Genomic DNA, 17,701 nt, shown 5'->3' on the forward strand with positions numbered 1-17,701 from the left:
AAGTAAATCTCAGGCTAAGTGAAGATTACAGTCAGATGTTCCTGGTAGTTTAAATAAAATGGAGGTTTAGTGCTTTTTCTGGAGGGAGGCCACCCAGAGCTGGTGGAACAATATCATAAACTCTTTGGGGACCCCAGTTCCTACATGTGCCATTGTCCTCATGGGGGTTTCACCTAATGGTCCAAGGTGACTGCTTAGGCTCCAGCCATCACATCCATGTTCCAGCCACTGGAACTCAACACTCCCCTCATCTGAAAGCCTGTGGGACCCCCATTTGATCACATTTCAGCTTGGAGGGCAGACCCCTCCCCAACCCCTTCTTTCCTTCACCAAACACTGGGGACTGCTGTATGCCAGGCACTGGGAAAACAGGTGAAGGAGTATTTTACAACCTAACCCAACCCAGTCCAGTGCTATACGCACTGATAGAGGACAAGTCAGCAAAGTAGAAACAAGGCACAAACCCCACCAGTCCAGGGCACACCCACGGCTCCCAGCCCGCTTCCCCTGCCCCAACACTGACCCCAGGGACTGGGGATGTCTGTCCAGCTCTGGCTCCCCAGCCAGGGGTCTCCTAGAGGCTGGACCAAGACTGGATCTTCTTAGGACCCAGCTTGGGGTAGGCTCAGTGGGAGAGGGCACCAAGATTGAGATGCCCTGTCCCTGCTCAGCCCCCGTTCTCTGCCCCCACATGCCTGCTGGCCCTGACAGATGTCTGCCCTGCATGCCTCTTCCAAACCCGCTAGGACTCTTGTTTCCCACAGCCCACCCCACCCCTGGGGCTGCCCCAGCATCCCCTACAGGAACCAGCAGCTCTGGGGGCGTTGGCCCCAGGGGAACCAGGAGGACACAGGTGCAGGGTGGGGCAGGGGGCAGGGCTGGCTCCCTACACAGACACACACTAGGGCCATGCTCTGGCTTCTGTCCCCAGGCAACTGGTCTCTGCAGCACCCCAGCCTCTCACAGGCAGCCCTTCTCCCACAGTGCCCCCACCCAAGGAGCCTGGGGCTGGTGGGAAGAAGCAGGGGTGCCTTCTTTGCTTTCAGGAGAGCCCCTGGAGACTGCAGCACGATGGGTGGGAGGCCCTCGAGTCCCCTGGACAAGAGTCAGCAGCAGTACCTGAGGGGTGAGCTGGCTTGGTGAGGCTTGGGAGTGGGGCGGGTGGCTCAGGACTAGAGCTGTTGGATATGCAGGATGCCCTCCTAATGGAGATTGCAGATAAACCGTGAGTAATAATTTTTTTTAGTACAGGTATATCCCTAATTTTGCACAGGAGCATACTTATGCTAAAAAATGATTCCTTATTTATCTGAAATTTAAATGTAACTGGTGTCCTGTATTTTTATTCAGTAAACCTGATAACCCTGTTCAGGCATGGGTTCAGGGTAGGGTGCATGGGGCCAGGTGGGAGGGACCCTGAACCCAGCCAGATCTTGCAGGATGACCTTGCCAGGTGGGCAGGGACCAGCAGGGCCCTCTGCATGGATCTCAGGGACAGGCTCCATTTCTGATTTGAGCTAAGAGAGGCTGGTGCCCTGAAACGGTTGAGCACCTACTGTGTGCTGGGCACTAGGGACACAGTGGGGTTGGAATGGTCCCACCCTCGTGGGCATATAATCTAAACCAGGAAAGAAGGTCAAGTTATCATTACATTTGGCAGTTGGTTGGAAAGCCTTATAGGAGTGGTGGGGTCCAACCCACAGATTCCTTAGGTTGGGGGGAAGACAAGAGTGGGTGACTGCCCACCTAAGAGATGAAGGTCAAGCCAGGGCTGGGTGGGTGTGATGGAGTTGGTGGGTAGGTGATGTGGGAAGAGTGCTCTGGATAGGGGAAACAGCATGTGCAAAGGCATATGGTGTGTTTTGCAAACACGTAGACTGTCCAGGTTCACACTCTGGCTCTGCCCTCACTCACTGTGTGACCTGGGTGATCACTTCTCTGAGTCTCATTCTCTTATCTGTAAAACAGGGTAGCAACAATGTCTACCTCGTGGGACCATTGTAAGGATTCAAACAGTTACTCTATGCAATGTTGGGATTTTTTTTTTTCTGTAGTGGCTTCCACAAGATCAAGGTTTATTTCTCTTTCCTATAGAGGTTTACAGTGGCAGGCAGGCTGATAAATGACCCCCAAACTTCTCCATCTCATGGTTCTATCATTCGTGGCTTCTGTGTGTGAAGCCATCTCCTGGTGCATAGTGATTGCTGAAGCTCCAGCCATTGGGTCCATATTCCAGGCAGCACAATGGACTTAATACAGGATGTTCTACAAACAGCCAAGTGCACACATCTTCAGAGAACAGCTTGAAGGACTTTAGCACTTGCAGGATTCCCTCCTAGATCAGGATACAGAATGCTTCCATTGCTCCATAACGTTCCTTTGGGCTGGGGTGGGGTTCTTAAAAGATTTTGAAAACCTTCCCAGATGGCAGGCTAAAGGAAACTTGGGTAGGCTGGATCTGCTCATTATCTTGATCATGATGATTTCATGGATAAGCTCATTTGTCCAAGCTCATCAGATTGCACACTTTATATAATAAAGTTTATCATACATCAATTATAAATTAAGCCTTTACTCCCCTACCTCCCCATGTGGATAGAAACAGGCCATGGAGGGTTAAAGTTGAATGGAATTCACAGCAGGCCTTGTCAGGCAGCCTCCGTGAGGGCAGGTGCTCACAAGTGGCTTCCTGCCTGTCCTTCCTGCACCAGGTGGGTCCGGTCCAGCCCCTTCACAGTCCCCTTGTCCTTGCAGGCCAGGTGGACACTCTGCTGAGGAGCTTCCTGCCCTGCTACCGCGGGCAGCTGGCAGCCTCTGTCCTGAGGAAGATCTCCCAAGAGCTGGGCCCCCAGGAGCCAGCCAGATGCCAGCTGCTGCCCAGCAAAGTAGGTGCCACAAACGGGAGAAGGGGCTGCCGAGTGAGGGAGCCTGGGGAGGGCATTTGTTCAGCAGGGGGGGGCCCTCTTCATGCCTTTGTCCTCTCTGGTGCCAAGACCCAGAGTGACTGTTAAAAATTAATTCTTTGAACAAGCATTCAGTGGGCACCTACTGCACGTCACGTCCTGGGCTGCATGCTGGGGACACAGCAGTGACCAACACAGATCCCGTTCTGCTCTCCAGGGCTGATGGGAGGGGTGGGAATGACCCCAAACAAGTTAACATACCATGATGCAGGTGCCAGGAAGACAAGGTGTAAGGCAGTATTGGGGTGCAGGGAGGGCCCCTCTGAGCTGAAATGTAAAAGATAAGGAGCCAGACCTGGCCCCCAGAACGGGAGGAGCATTCTAGGCTGAAGGCAGCCAAAGCAGAAGCCCTGAAGTTGGAAAGGCCTTGCCTATTGGATCCCATGCCTTGTGCTTGTGGTGCCCTCTGCCTGGTACCCTCTACCCATTCCTTCTCATGTGTTGGCTGCCACCTCTTCCAAGAAGCTTTCCTTGATCACCACAAGCCAGCCAGGTTGAGTGCCTCCTCTGGAAACCCTGTCCCACTGCTTCTCCAGGGAAGCCTTGGGTCACACGCCTGCTACCTGCTTTTGTCTGCCTGCAAGGATGGCAGCCAGGCCCTGTACACCCCTGGGATCTCTTGTGCCCACGTGGTGCCTGCACATAGTAGGAGCACAGAAAGAGTTTGTCAGTGGAGCAAAAGAGCCTGGAGCTGCCCGTCTCCAGCTCCAGACCCTCCTGAGCTGGCAAATGGTACCCAGAGCCTGCATGTGTCCAGCACAACCAACTCAGTCCTCACCAGCCGGGGAAATGGGTCTTAGGCCAGTGAGGAGACTCAGGCACAGAGAGGCGAGGTGACCCGCCTGGGGTCACACCACCAGCAAGAGGCAAAGACACGATTTGAGCCTGGAGTCCATGCTGGTCCCTGACACTGGGTCCCCTGTGCCAATCAACGCCCTGAGATTACCCACCTCTCTCAAATGCCTCTTCTCCCAGCTCTACCTTGCGGTATCTTGGGGCCTCAGGTGTCCCCCTAACCTGCACCTTTTGCCACCTGCTGGTTCCAGCCACCTGGGTTAGGGTGCAGCTGACATTGGAGTTCAAGTAGCATGGAGGCATTTCCCCTTGCTTCAGTTTGAACTTTTTATAAAACCCTTCGTTTCTGTATTTTTATTTTATGTAATAATTTCTATAATAACATTTTAACAATATTATGAAAAACCTCAGACCCAGGAAAAGGTGTGGAGAACCAAAAAAAAAAAAAAAAAAGGTATTGAACAAATACCTGAGTTCCCACTGCCTCACCAGCAAATGCAAACATCACAAATCTGGTTAATTTATTTATAGAATATTTATCAAGTACCATCTGTGCACTGGACCCCGCCCCAGATCCAGTGATGAAAGCAAATGCACACGATTCAGGTGGCCAGGGGGCTACAAAGTAAATGAGACAAGGTGGCGTGCCCCCTCCCCAGCGGAGGGGTCTGCGGAGAGGGCCTGGCTGTTTCTCATAAAATCCAACTACACCAGCTCCACACGCAGCAGTCCCACTTGCTTTAGCTAGCTAACGCTGCATAACAATATACCACCCTGCTAGTGGCTTGAAACAACACGTGTATTATCCCACAGTGGCTGCGGGTCAGGAATCTAGATGTGGCTCTGCCGGGCCCTTCCTTTCAGGGTCTCTCCCAGGCTGCAGTCAGGCTGTTGGCCAGGGCTGGGGACTCATCAGAGGCTCAAATGGGGAAGAGTCCATTTCCTCATGAAGTGGGGGTGACAAGAGCGTCTACCTCCCAGGGCTGTGAGAGGATTAAAGTTTGCATTTGGAAGTGCCCCCCACACGCGCATTCTGTACATGTGCTTGGTAAAGAAGAGCAATGGCGTGTCAGCAGCATCAAGCACCCTGTGCTTGGAGGCCCCTGGGATACAGTGAGAACTGTCCAGATGGTCCAGACCTGAAGACACTGTCCTGTGCCCTTGACATCTTCTCACCCCTCCTCTCACAGAAGCTGCCCCGAGTCTGCGAGCACCGAGGGCCCCTGACCCAGCTGCAGGGCCAGCCTCCCCGGTGGCAGCCAGTCTTCTGTGTCCTGCGTGGGGATGGCCGCCTGGAGTGGTTCAGCCACAAGGAGGTGAGTGAGTGGCTCTCATCCCTCCTAGTCCTACCTCTCCATCCCAGCCTCCCCAGCATGGATCTGGGTCCAGCTCCCAGAATGGCCCCCTGTCTTTATTCAGTCATCTAGTATGAGCTGGGGGGTCTCTATGTGCCTGGTCTGAGGTGGGTGGCTATCTCTGATGAGCCAGGTGGGTAAACTGAGGCCCAGGCCAGAAACAAGGGCTTATGGGTGTCAGCAGAGCTGAGGTTAAACCACGCAAGGCCTTTGCCCATTGCACCCAAGCCCCACTTTCCAACTGGGGAATTTGGGCAGGTCACTTGTCTTACTGGGACTTAGTTTCCACCTCTGTGAAATGGAATGATGATGGTCCACAGCACACGCGGCTGTGAAGTGGATGGATAATCCTCATACAGCACTCAGGATTGGCCTAGCACACAGTGGGTGCTGGGTGTCGCCTATCGGGGAGAGAGGGAAGAAGGGAGAGGTGGAGGGAGGCAGGGAGTGGGTTTGGAGGGCTTCCCCCAGCTAACCTGAAACCATCCCATAATCCCACAGTTGGGACATGGAAGCCCCAGTGTAGACCTGTCCCAAGCCGGTTCTTTTGGATGCCTTTCGTAGGAGTATGAAAGTGGCGGCCATCCCCTGGGCTCTACAGCCCTAACAGGCTACACAGTCCTGACTTCTCAGCATGAATATCTCCACCTGTTGGATACTCTCTGCCCAGACTACTCAGGTGAGGCTCCTGAGGACCCTGAGAGCAGGTTAACCTCCCACTGAGAGTCACGGCTGAATTCTTTGCAGTGGGGCACCTTGTGCATTGCAGGGTGTCGGACAGCCACATGATGCCAGGAGCTCCCTCCCACCAGAGGTGTGACAACAAAAATATCTCCAGACTTTGTGAAGTGTTCCCTTGGGATCCTTTAAGTGAGCACCCCAGCTCTAGAAAGACAGATATCCACTCTCATGAGAGGGAGAAGGAGTTGGGTCACTGGAGTGGAATCAAAGTAACAAAGGGTAAAAACAGTAAAACCTGGTGTCAGCAAGCATGTAGGGAGATGGACACTGGTGGGTGGGAAAATAGCACGGATTTGCTGGAAGGTGTAGTGTTCAGCCCTGTGTTTCCAGGAGGCTTTTCTCTCCCTCCCACCCCTTCTGCTTTTTCCTCCTCTTTCATTACCACAGCACTGCACAGGAATAGGGGAAGGACAGGATTATTGGGATGGTATATGTCTGATGAGGGCTCAGCATGGGGCCTGCATTATGTCACTGAATCTTCCCAGGGAGTGGCCATATCACTAACCATCCCATTTCATAGATGAGGACACAGGACTGTCACACAGTCAGTAAGTGACAGCCAGAATCGCATCCTCGGCTTCACTGTAGCACCGTCCTGCTGCCAAAGGAAGCAACGATGTTGCAAGAAGGACAGTCTGCAGAAATGCTGATGCTGTGAAGACATCAGATCCATCCAAATACCCACCACCCTTTGGGGGGTTGATTAAATAATGGCCCAGTCCCCCATGTATACAGGAGCAAAAAGGCCAGTTTTAGACCAGAAAATTCCATTTTGTTACAAAAATGCACCCCATGCAACTTTGGGCACATTAAAAAATCTGGAGTAATGTCCACAGACTCCAAGAAGGGAGAAGCAGTTACCAAAGGGAAGGGGCTGGGGAAGGTGGGTGGGGAGGGAAGGAGAAGGGGACCAAGGGGCATTAAAATGAGCACCCACAATATAGGCAGGTCACGGGGAAGGCAGCACAGCAAGGAGAAGACAAGTAATGACTCTATAGCATCTTACTAAGCTGATGGACAGTGATTGCAATGGGGTGGTGGTGGGGACTTGATAATATGGGTGAATGTTGAAACCACAATGTTGATTGTATATCAATGACACCTTAATTTTAAAAAAATAATAATTTTCTTCTCTGTTAAAAAAAAAATCTGGAGTAATGTCCCCCACAGCATTAATTGCTATTATTATATTTGAGGGCAGTGGTAAGGGTTGGGATGATCAGGAACTTCTGTATGTATGACCCCAGAATTCAGAACAAAACATTAAGAGTGTAAGAGACTGCAAGTAAATTGACCAAAAATAAATTCACTCGTCTTGTCCTTCCAACAGTTCTACATTGTTGCTCTCACTTTTAAGGTCATTTTACAGGCAGGAAAACTAAGGTTCAGAGATAAAAACTATGCCCTATGCACAGAGCTAGAAAATGGTTTGGCTAGGGCCTGGTGGACTCCAGTGACCCACAGCAAGCGGCTCAGATCACATGCTTACTCCCCGTGTTGAGGATGCTGAGGCTGGGAAGCAGTGCTAGGATGGATTGTTGATGTCTGCCCTGGGCACACCTGCCCCCGGAACTGAGGTGGAATAAGTATAGTGCAATTAGGAGAGCACAGCTCATGCTTATTGTACAACTGCCCATGCCACAGTCTCCCCTAAGCATTTCATGGGTATTTTGTCCCGGTGAATGAATGATAGATTATAGGGTAAATGAATGAATGAAGACATACCACCTCTGTCTGCTTTCAGGAGACCAGACACAGGAAGAACCTGAATCCCTCCTGGAAACGCCCATGAACTTCCCTCTGTTCCTGCAGCATCCCTTCCGCAGGCATCTCTGTTTCTCTGCAGCCACAGGGAAAGCACAGCGTGCTTGGAGGCTAGCCCTGCAGGGCGGCATCCGGCTTCGTGGTACAGGTGGGTCCCAGGAAAGGTGAAAAGTCAGGCCGCGGTGGGGCTTGGGGTCTGAGGTCAAATGTATCGGCCTTTGCCGGCTGTGGGACCCTCCCCAAGTTTCAGTTTCCTTATCTATAAAATAGATTGTGGGCCGACGCAGAGAAAACAGTTATGAATGGCCAGGGCTGTGATGGGAACACAGTCCTGTGGGAGCGTAGCTTGGCGGATGGGAGGGGAAAGGAGTGTCGAAGGTGGGGTCTGAAAAAGATGATGAGTCAGGTGAAGAAGGGGAAGAGGACGACACATACAGTTGAGCAGACTATTGACTGCAGAAATGTACATAATTGGAGGGGCAGCTGGAGACTGCAGGATGGCCTGGGCTGTCACTGTCCAGGGATGCTTTTACCTAAATCCTATACAGGCGCCTTATGGGCTGGTGATGGTTCTGGGGGAGCGTGTTCCCTGCAGAGGCACTGCTTGTGCAAAGGTGTGGGAGTGGGTGAGATTTGGGTATTCTAGGACCTGGCTAGGAGGAGGGCTTTTTCTTTAGGCATGGGAAGCAGGGGAGGGACGGGCGGGCACAGAGGAGTGGACCTCTCAGTTCTGCAGCGAAGTCAGGCCCCTGCTGCCCGTGCTTTCCTGGACGCCGTCAGGCTCTACCGGCAGCACCAAGGCCACTGCGGCAACGACGACGTGACCCTGGGCTCCGACGCCGAGGTCAGTGCCGCGCGAGGCCGCACCCAGGACCCCCAGGATCCCTTTCCATCCGGGGCCAAGCCCACTGTCTGCTGTCCCGCAGGTGCTGACCGCGGTGCTGATGCGGGAGCTGCTGCCCGCGCTGCGAGCCCAGACCCTGCCCGGCGTGCGGGGTGCCGGCCGCACCCGGGCCTGGGCCTGCACCGAGGTAGCGCGGAGACGCGGAGGGGCCGCGGGGGGCCGCGGTGGACGGGTATGAAGGCTGGGCCTGAATGGTCTCCCCGTCTCTCTACGTCTCTGTCTCTCTGTCCCCCCCACCCCTATTCCATCTCGGCTCTTCCCCGGCCTCCTGGCTCTCGTGGGGTCACTCGGCCTGTCCGGGCAGCTCCTGGACGCAGTCCACGCTGCCGTCTTGGCCCGGGCTTCTGCGGGCCTCCGCGCCTTCCAACCGGAAAAGGACGCTCTGCTTGCGGCCCTGGAGAGGACAGTCCGCACGGACGTGGACCAGATGCTGCGGCTGCGGACGCGCGTGGCCGGGAGGCTGCGGGGTGAGGCTCAGGGGCGGCGCCGGCAGGAATTCGGCCCGGGCAGGAAGGGGCAGGACCCGGGAGAGAATGGGCGGGGCCCGAGTGGGAGATGGGCGGGGTTTCCAGGCTGAGGCTCGAGGCTGTGAGAAGGATTCCTTCCAGAGAGGGTGGGCCGGGAAGGGGCGGGCAGGGGGTGCATCCAGTGAGAACGCAGTGAGAGGGTGGGGGGCACTGGCAGCGTCAGCCAGCGGAGGTGGCCCCCACTCTGCTGAATAACAAAGAGAACCGGCCTAGAATCCAGACCCCGCCTCCCAGGTGTGCGTCTTTGAGTTCATCCTTGCTGCGTGCAAAGCCTCAGTTTTCTTATCTGTAAAATGGGTGGAAAAGTGTGCTCAGTCTGCCGTCCCATCCATGGCACACTGCTGAGCCCAAGGCCAACTCCCTCCCCCACCACCCATTTGCGGGACACCTTGCAGAGGAGACCCAGGCCAGTGTCTTTCATTACCAGCCAAGGTTCTGGCCCCCCTGGAATCCTGCCTGCACAGGAAGGTAGACACACAGCTACCCCAGATCACGAAGACACTGGTGAGCAATGTGGAAGCCTCAATCACAGAGGTGCAGACCCTTCTCACCCAGGGCATGGACCGCCTGTCTCACCACCTGCGTGGGAGCCCCTCCGGCACCCGGCTGCGCAAGGAGGTGACTCCAGTGTGGGGGATTTCATCAGCCTGTGGGCAGTGTAACTTTACAGAGGAATTGTGAGAACTTTGCATCTTTCTTGTTTGAGAGCCTTTTCTTTTGAAAGAACTTTGTTCTAGGCTGTTTTTTTTTTTATTTTTATTTATTGTGGACTACCATGCTATATGGTCATTGAGGTACAGTTTAAAATGTTGGGGGAAAAGGAATAAGATGACAAAAGTAGCATTTTAGCAATACCAATCTTAAGTCACCTTCCCCCCAAGCTCCTCTTCCTCCCATTCCTGTTTGGCCAAAGCCCACCCTGTTCCCTGAGTCAGAGAATTTGACTCCACTGCACATCAGCTCAGTTCTTCTGATACTAAGTGAGTATCTACTACCATGCCAGGAAACCTTCAACTACTTCAGCCTGTATTTCATAATCACCTCTTCCAGGAACTTTCCCTGATCCCCTTCTGCATCTGCAGGTGCCTTAGTTCCTCCCTTACAGCAGTGTTTACATAACACTGTAGTTGTTTGTCTACAGTCTATTTATCCTAACTTTTCTGTGAGCTCCTTGAGGGCAAACACTGGCTTAGATTACTCCATTTCTGTAGCCCTAGGGCCCAGAACAGAGAAGCATGAAGTGGTGGGCATAAATGTCACAAGAGCTGAGTGTGTTCACTTTCCCTTAGCCATGCCAGCATTGCATGTTATCATTTTGGGGGGTTTTGCCATTTTATGCCCATTACACCACACCCCTCTGTTACCTTTATTATGCATGTCTTTGGTGACAGCTAAAGTGGGATGTGTTTCCATTTGCATTCTCCTTTGATGAATTGACTGTGAGGTTCTTGGCTCTGCTTTTCTATTGACTGACTTTTTTTTCCTCACTTGGCTGCCATTGGAGCACAGGTTTATTCATTTGGAGAGATGCCCTGGGACCCAGAGCTGATGCAGACCTGCTACCGTGAGGCTGCTCGGAGCCAGGGGCGCCTGAGACAGCTGGCAGCACCGTTTGGCTTCTTTGGAACACAAAGCCTGGTGTTTGGGGCCCAGGATCTCGCACAGCAGGTGAGGTGAGTGGGAGGCTGAGAGGCCAGGCAAGAACAGCAGCCTCCACTCAGTAGGAGCCAAGAGTGTGCTGGGGAGACCATAATGGCACAGGGAGACGGCCGCCCCTCGCCAGGCTCTCAGTGTCATGCAGACGTGAGCCTGTGACCAGGCAGTGGGCGGGGCTGTGGTGGGGACACACAAAGTGCTATGGGAGCCCCGAGAGGACCCCTGATCCATCTGCAGGGCGGGTAGGACTTCCAGAGGAGAACTTCCAACCTGGGGCAGCAGTGGGGAGAATGGGGGTGGGACATGTCTTGGTAGAGGGAACAATGTGGATAAGCCTTGAGAGGTGAAAGTGTACAAACTGAACTAGACACCCTGACACCATCCTCCAGAAGGGGGGTGTTTTCTGCCAGTTTGTGTCTAGGCCCCCACTGATTAGAAGGCCCCCAGGTCCTGAGCGGATGGGGTGCTGTTTCTTGAGCAAGGAGAAGGTTGGGTGGCAGTGGCTGGTTGGGGCAGGCTGGGAGCTGGGAAGGGGTCAGCTGGACAGGCACAGGGCTGATAAGGCCGGAGCGTGAGTTCCTGGGGGTCATCCCCGTGCCTCCTCCCACAGCTCATGGCCAATGCCGTGGCCACCTTCCTGCAACTGGCAGACCAGGTGCTGAAGGTGAGGTCCTCTGGGAGGACTTGGCAGTGGGCCTGGCTGCTCAGATGGTCACTGGACCAGCCACGGTGTGTGTTGTGCAGAAGTTCCACTCAGACAGCGGCTCAGCACAGAGGAGGTTCCTCCGCGGGTGGCTGCTCTGTATCTTCTTGCCCTTTGTGTTGAACCAGCTACAGTCCAGCTGCAAAACGGTGAGCTGATAGGGGCTGTACGAGCAGGTCCTATAGGATACCCAAGCGTCTGTGGCTTTCTGTGAAATGGGCAGAATGCTCTCTCCCTCACAGAGCCACTGTGGTGATTACAGACGTTTGTTTCCTGAGCCCTGGGGCTGGGTTGGATGGCTCCTCTGGGCTCCACCAATGCCTTCTGCTGCTCCCTGCCAGTGCCTGCCATTTGAGAGGTGGGGTAGAGGCCTGTGCATGATATATCAGCAATGGCACACACTTCAGAGAAGGGAGGAGGCAGAGGCAGACTATGGGGGTTGCCAGCTGGTCTGTGAGAAGATGACACTCGAGAAGCGGCAAACTGCAGTCATGAGCCATGTCCAGAGAAGGGTGTTCCATGCAGAGGGCACAGCATCTGCAAAGGCCCTGGGATAGGATTGTGCCTAATATGTTGGAGGAACAGTGGCTGGAGCTCAGTGAGTGGGGGAGTGGGAAGGAAATGAGAAGGGACCTCCCAGGGGCCTGACCACACAGGGCTTAGGGGACACCAGGCAGGTTTGCTTCAGGTCCTAACAAGATCCTCTAGAGGAAATGGCTTTGGGGGTCCCAGAGGAGATAAACACACTATTCCTGTTGAGGTGTGGTGTACTTGGTTATGTAATTTAGTCCTTCCCTACTGAGGGGTTTAGACTTTATTGGGCAGACAATAGGGAGCCATGGAGGGTGTGTGAGCAGAGAACAGATGAAGTCAGGGAGGAGACTGAGGGCATGGTCTTAGGGGCAAATGATAGACTTAAGAAAGGAGTCACATCCCTACAACAACCCAAGGGAATATGGGTGAACGTCTCCATTTTAAAGATATTGGAAATTGAGGCCCAAGTCTTCCCAGCTAATCAGGGTCTGGCCTGGGGCTGAAATGCACATCACAGCCCACCCCTCCAGATCAGCCCCTAACCCACCTGCATTTCAGGAACTGCCTGAATTTGAAGGGGATGTCCTTGCTGTGGGCAGCCCGGCCCTAACCACCGAGGGCATCTACAGGGACGTTGTCCAAGGGGTTCTGCTGCAGAGGATTGACAGAGGTGAGCCCCACTCTCCTACGGCTCGAAGAAGCCAGGTGACTCCTGGCTGTGTATATTGAGGCCTACCAGGGCCACCATCACCTCACTTCTTGTGAACACCAGCTCCTTGACTGGAGGTCAGGACTGGGACAGAGGGGACTGGGGCGGCCGAGCCGTGGAGGGGTAGTGACGGAAGCTCCCTGGAGGAGGAGCACTGGAGCTAGGCCATGAGGGGTGTGTAGGAGTTCTCAGAGAAAGAGGAAGGAAGCCAAATTTAAAAACTGGGGATAAGCATTTATATTTATTCATTCAACAACAACTCCCCGTTTTTCTCTGGGTTGGCACTGAGGCCCTGAGACTTCTTGGGTTTGGGGTAGGCTTCTCAGGATCATTTGGGGCTGGGAAGTGGCTCCAGGACCTCCCTTCTCCCTTCTGCCTTGTCTGTTTTCTTATGACCCAATGCCTGTGATTGCCAAGATGTGTGCACTAACAGGCATGCTCACCGTAAGGCAGCAGTTCAGGGAATGTCGCAGCATCTGTGTGGCTGCTGCAGTGCATGGAGAGAAATGGAGAAGAGGAGGCTGGAGGCTGTCAGGCAGATGTGCAGAGCCTTACCTAGCAGGCAGAGGAGCTTAGACTTTATTGGGCAGGCAATAAGGAGCCATAGAGTATATGTGAGCAGAGGACAACAGCGGCCAGACTGGAAGCCCAGGAGGAAGCTGAGGGTCCTGGGGGCAAAGAATGGACTCAAGAACAGGCGGCAGCCAAGCCGACAGAGCCCAGGCACAAGGATGAGGCAGGAGCCAAACGTTCCAGAGTTGTTGGCCTGAGTTGTCACTGAGTGCACAAGAGGGGCAACGATTTGGTGATGGTGTACAGGGAAAGGAGAGGAGTCCCAAACAGCCTGTATTGGAAGGATACAAGGAGGAAGAAGAGACCGACAGAACAGGTGGGGAGGTGGGAGAAACCCAGGGACTGTGGGGCTCTGGGAGCCGGGACATAAGCATGAGGATGGTGTGTGGGCATACAAACGAACTAATTTCCCATAGAAAGGGGGACTTTTTTTATTAAGGTATCATTGATATACACACTTATGAAGGTTTCACATGAAAAACATTGTGAAAAAAACAAAACAAAACAAAAAAAGCATTGTGGTTACTACATTCACCCATATTATTGAGTCCCCCCCATACCCCATTGCAGTCACTGTCCATCAGTGCAGTAAGATGCCACAGTCACTACTTGCCTTCTCTGTGCTACACTGTCTTCCCCGTGACCCCACACACCATGTGTACCAATCATAATACCCCTGAATCCCCTTCTTCCTCCCTCCCCTCCTACCCTCCCCGACCCCTCCCCTTTGGTAACTACTAGTCCCTTCTTGGAGGCTGTGAGTCTGCTGCTGTTTTGTTCCTTCAGTTTTGCTTCGTTGTTATACTCCACAAATGAGGGAAATCATTTGGTACTTGTCTTCCTCCGCCTGGCTTATTTCACTGAGCATAATACTGTCTAGCTCCGTCCATGTTGTTGCAAATGGTAGGATTTGTTTCTTTCTTATGGCTGAATAATATTCCATTGTGTATATGCACCACATCTTCTTATCCTTCATCTACAGATGGACACTTAGGTTGCTTCCATATCCTACCTATTGTAAATAGTGCTGCGATAAACATAGGGGTGCTATCTCTTTTTGAATCTGAGAAGTTATTTTCTTTGGGCAAATTCCTAGGAGTGGAATTCCCAGGTCAATGGTATTTCTATTTTTAGTTTTTTGAGGAACCTCCATATTGCAGTGTAGGAGGGTTCTGAAAAGGGGACATTTTAAAAGGAAAAAGGCTATTCTCTGATTGGGAAAAGAAAATCCAGAAACAGGTAACATCAGAGAGTTTTCCTTCCTAGACGTTTTACAGGTACTTTAGGGGTTCCATCACAATTGATTTGTGATGTCTGCTTGGAGTACTGTGTTGGAGGATGGAGTTGGTTGCAGGATCAGTGAAGGTGTGAAGATCAGCTAGCAATGTCTGCCATGGGCCCAGGTGTGGAGAGAGATTTCTGTGAGCCACTTATTTCAGGTCCCTGCTTGAGATACTTCTTCCATTCTTTGCCCTCTTGTGGCCTCTCTGGGAGAATGTATGTAAGCCCTTTGATGCCAGGGCTTTCCCAGGTAGGTCCAGAGGTTTATCTCTTGTTTTAGAGTTGAAAAAGGCCTTTGGTGCCAGTGACATGCCCTGCACTCTGGATGGCTGCTCAGAGGCCCCATGGGACCAGGTGGGAGCAGGTGAGGACCTTCCAACTTTTTGGGCCATGACAGTGAATTGGCTGGTGGGTGGAGGGCCTGCACAGGGTGTATGGGATGGTCATGAGCATGGATTCCTGGATGGAATAGAATGTACTTTGTCTCCTGATCCAGCTGGGTTGGCCGAGCTTGTCGTGAATGAGGGCAGTAGGGACCTGCAGTTTGTCTGAGCCACAGAGGTATGTTCTGATGTGCACATGAATTTGTGTCCCATTTCATTTTGCCAGGACTCAGTAGGGCTTCACCCAGCAGCTACCAGTTCCCAACACTAGAAGTGGAGATTGTGATGATAGGAGCCTTGGGTTTACCACAACCAGAGGCTTTGAAAGATGGGTTCAGGGAGACAGGGCTGGGGCAGCCTGGCTTTCTACTGCAGAACCCTACAGTGAGCTACTTGTTGGAGTAGTCAATGTAACAGCATGTGGTTTTTATCTGCTAACTTTTGGAGTCATATGTTACACAGCAGTAGCTAATGAATACACTCCCCAGCTGAAGCTAATGAATACACTCTCCAGCTGATTTGGGGCACCATTCTGTAGTCAATTGCTGTAGGTAAACTGATGAATATTCACACTCATTGGGCTGAATGAAGATTAGACAGTCCCTGAAAGACTTCAAGATGTTAGAATATTTGGGGATTTGCAATTAAGGATGAGGGGTTGTGGATGGACACTTAGCCAGAATCTAACCAATGATGGATGTTTTGCTTCTAGTCCCTTGAGCTAACAGCTAAATGCAACAGGGAATGACTTTGTGTAGACTTTTCAGGCAAGTTTACATCTCTGTGGATAAATCCCTCAACGTGAAATCCCAGGGTTTAGAGCATATGTATTTGTCATTTCAGCTGTGGTGTCCAGAGCGCTCTCCACCAGGGCAGTCCCATCTGGGGCCCCTCACTGTGTGCGGGTGGCCCATTTCCCCACAGACTGAACAAACTGTCAGCTGACTTGGGGTTTCTCAGACATTCTGGGTGAAAAAATTTCATCTTGCTGTCATTTTAAGGAGCATGTCTTATTGAAGATGAGGTTGAGCATCTTTTCTTGAGTCTAAGAACTGTTTTTAGCTGCTTCTCCCCATTCCTCTCCTTGGCCCTTTTATCTTCTGGGTGCTTACAAGTTTCTGTTAAGTTTTTGTTGCTGAGCTTCCATTTACTGAGTACTTATTATGTGCCAGGCATTTGATGTGTCTGATGTTTTAACATCCTTATGATACTTTCCATTTTGCAGATGAGGAAACTGAGGCTCAGAAAGGGACTTGCCCCAGGCATCCAGGCTCCAGCACCCAGGTCCAGCCACTCTTCCTGCTGCCTCCTCCAGACACATTCTGGAGCTGATTCTTTCATTCTGGAGCTGATGGGTGTGTGCATCCTCCTTCCCATTGGATAAAGTCTACTAGTAGAATTTCTGAGTCAAAGCATATGCACCATTTAAAGGCTTTTATAATCCTTTGTACACTCCTACCAGCAGCATTTGTACATTTTCTCCATATCCTTAGGAATTTTCATAAGAGAACAAAATGTCAATTTGAGAGAGACACACACATTTCATTGTCATATTTTGAATTTCTTTGATGACAAATTGAACCTAAAAATATGTTCATTATCTATTTTCATGGTTGTGGGTTTGTTTGCTTGTTTTTAAGTGAAGTGCCTGTTCGTGGCTTTTCACTTGCTTTTCAGGAGATTTTACGTTTTTCTTATTGATCTCTAATAATTCTTTGTATATTAAGGGTATTAACGCTTTGCTTACAGGTTAGATACCTCAGCTTGCTCAGGACCTTTTGGGTTTGTTTATTCACTCCAAATCTGTTTGGTATCAAGTTTCCCAGCTAAGAGAGCTTTTACTGACTTCCTTCTGCTTGCCAGAGAAGTCATCTGTCCACTTGAGGTTGGCAGCTTCTCCAGGTCAAAAGCCTTCCAGCTGCTTCCTGAGCAGGTTCCGGAGGGATTTCCCGAGTAGTGTTCTCAGTTCAGCTTTCCGGGGCAGGTGGAGGGGATACACATGCTCCGTGGAGATGGTTTCCTCCCACTCTGCCCTGCAGTTTTCAGCCTCCCCCAAGAGAATGAGATTTTCCTCATTTTTCTTGACTTCACCCTCCAACTCCACCTTCCGAGACACATTTGTGCTTCACAGCCTTGTCCAGCTGTCTTTTTATCCAGGATGTAGATGTTAATTCTGGAAAAATTGGAGCAAAAAGAATTCGTCATCCTGCCCCCTTTGGGAAAACCACTGTTTGCCTTTGAGTCTAAATCCGTCCAGTTTTTCTCTCAGTGTATCAGAGATGAGGCAGTGTCTTATCACTCTTTCTTATTTAATATGAAAGATCTTTCTTTGCCAGGTCCATAGAGTGTAAACTTGCTTTTACCATCTTATTATGGAAAGTTCCAGGCATACCCCCAAAGCAGAGACCTCTGCGTGTCCCTACCTGGATTCAGCAGTGGCCAAGTGTAACCAGTAAAGATTAGGCTGAGTTTCCAGAATATGCAGGCGAACACTGAACTTGTACAGATAATTATTGTAGAAAAAAAATCCGAGAAAAGAAACAGAGGTGAGAAATGAGACTAAGGAAGGGGAAGGGCAGGGAGAAGAGGAGTGTATCATGTGACCCAGCTAGCCATGCTGGGAGATTGTGGTTAAGCCCAGCACCCCATCTTAACTTTGCTAAGCTTCAGGCCCAACTGTCCTTTGAGCACGAGGACACACGACCTGTACCCTGAATTTTACCTAACAGTATTGAACCTTCACCCACACATTAGTAATATACAGAGGTGAGCATCATTCTTAAAACTTATTTTTTAAGAATGACACAAAAACA

General features: G+C 51.6%; 1 protein-coding gene across 2 annotated transcripts; it reads left to right on the forward strand.

Moving 5' to 3' along the window:
* The first annotated feature begins 906 nt into the window (after positions 1 to 906).
* NIBAN3 (niban apoptosis regulator 3) lies at positions 907 to 16,294 on the forward strand. Of its 2 annotated transcripts, XM_057490113.1 has the most exons (15): positions 907 to 1,126; positions 2,755 to 2,885; positions 4,949 to 5,074; positions 5,678 to 5,792; positions 7,599 to 7,766; positions 8,347 to 8,462; positions 8,545 to 8,649; positions 8,827 to 8,989; positions 9,477 to 9,667; positions 10,559 to 10,717; positions 11,316 to 11,360; positions 11,414 to 11,557; positions 12,501 to 12,612; positions 14,786 to 14,869; positions 16,114 to 16,294. In XM_057490113.1, the coding sequence occupies exons 1-15, from the start codon at positions 910 to 912 to the stop codon at positions 16,218 to 16,220; spliced, it is 1,983 nt and encodes a 660-aa protein (XP_057346096.1). In that variant the 5' UTR covers positions 907 to 909; the 3' UTR covers positions 16,221 to 16,294. The 2 variants fall into 2 exon arrangements, 1 of the variants encoding a protein (XP_057346096.1); XR_008993094.1 differs by lacking the exons at positions 11,414 to 11,557; positions 12,501 to 12,612; positions 14,786 to 14,869; positions 16,114 to 16,294 and having other exon boundaries at positions 8,347 to 8,989; positions 10,559 to 10,722; positions 11,316 to 11,361.
* Positions 16,295 to 17,701: the final 1,407 nt, after the last annotated feature.

Source organism: Manis pentadactyla, chromosome 12, assembly GCF_030020395.1.
Source record: "Manis pentadactyla isolate mManPen7 chromosome 12, mManPen7.hap1, whole genome shotgun sequence".
NCBI lineage: Eukaryota > Metazoa > Chordata > Mammalia > Pholidota > Manidae > Manis > Manis pentadactyla.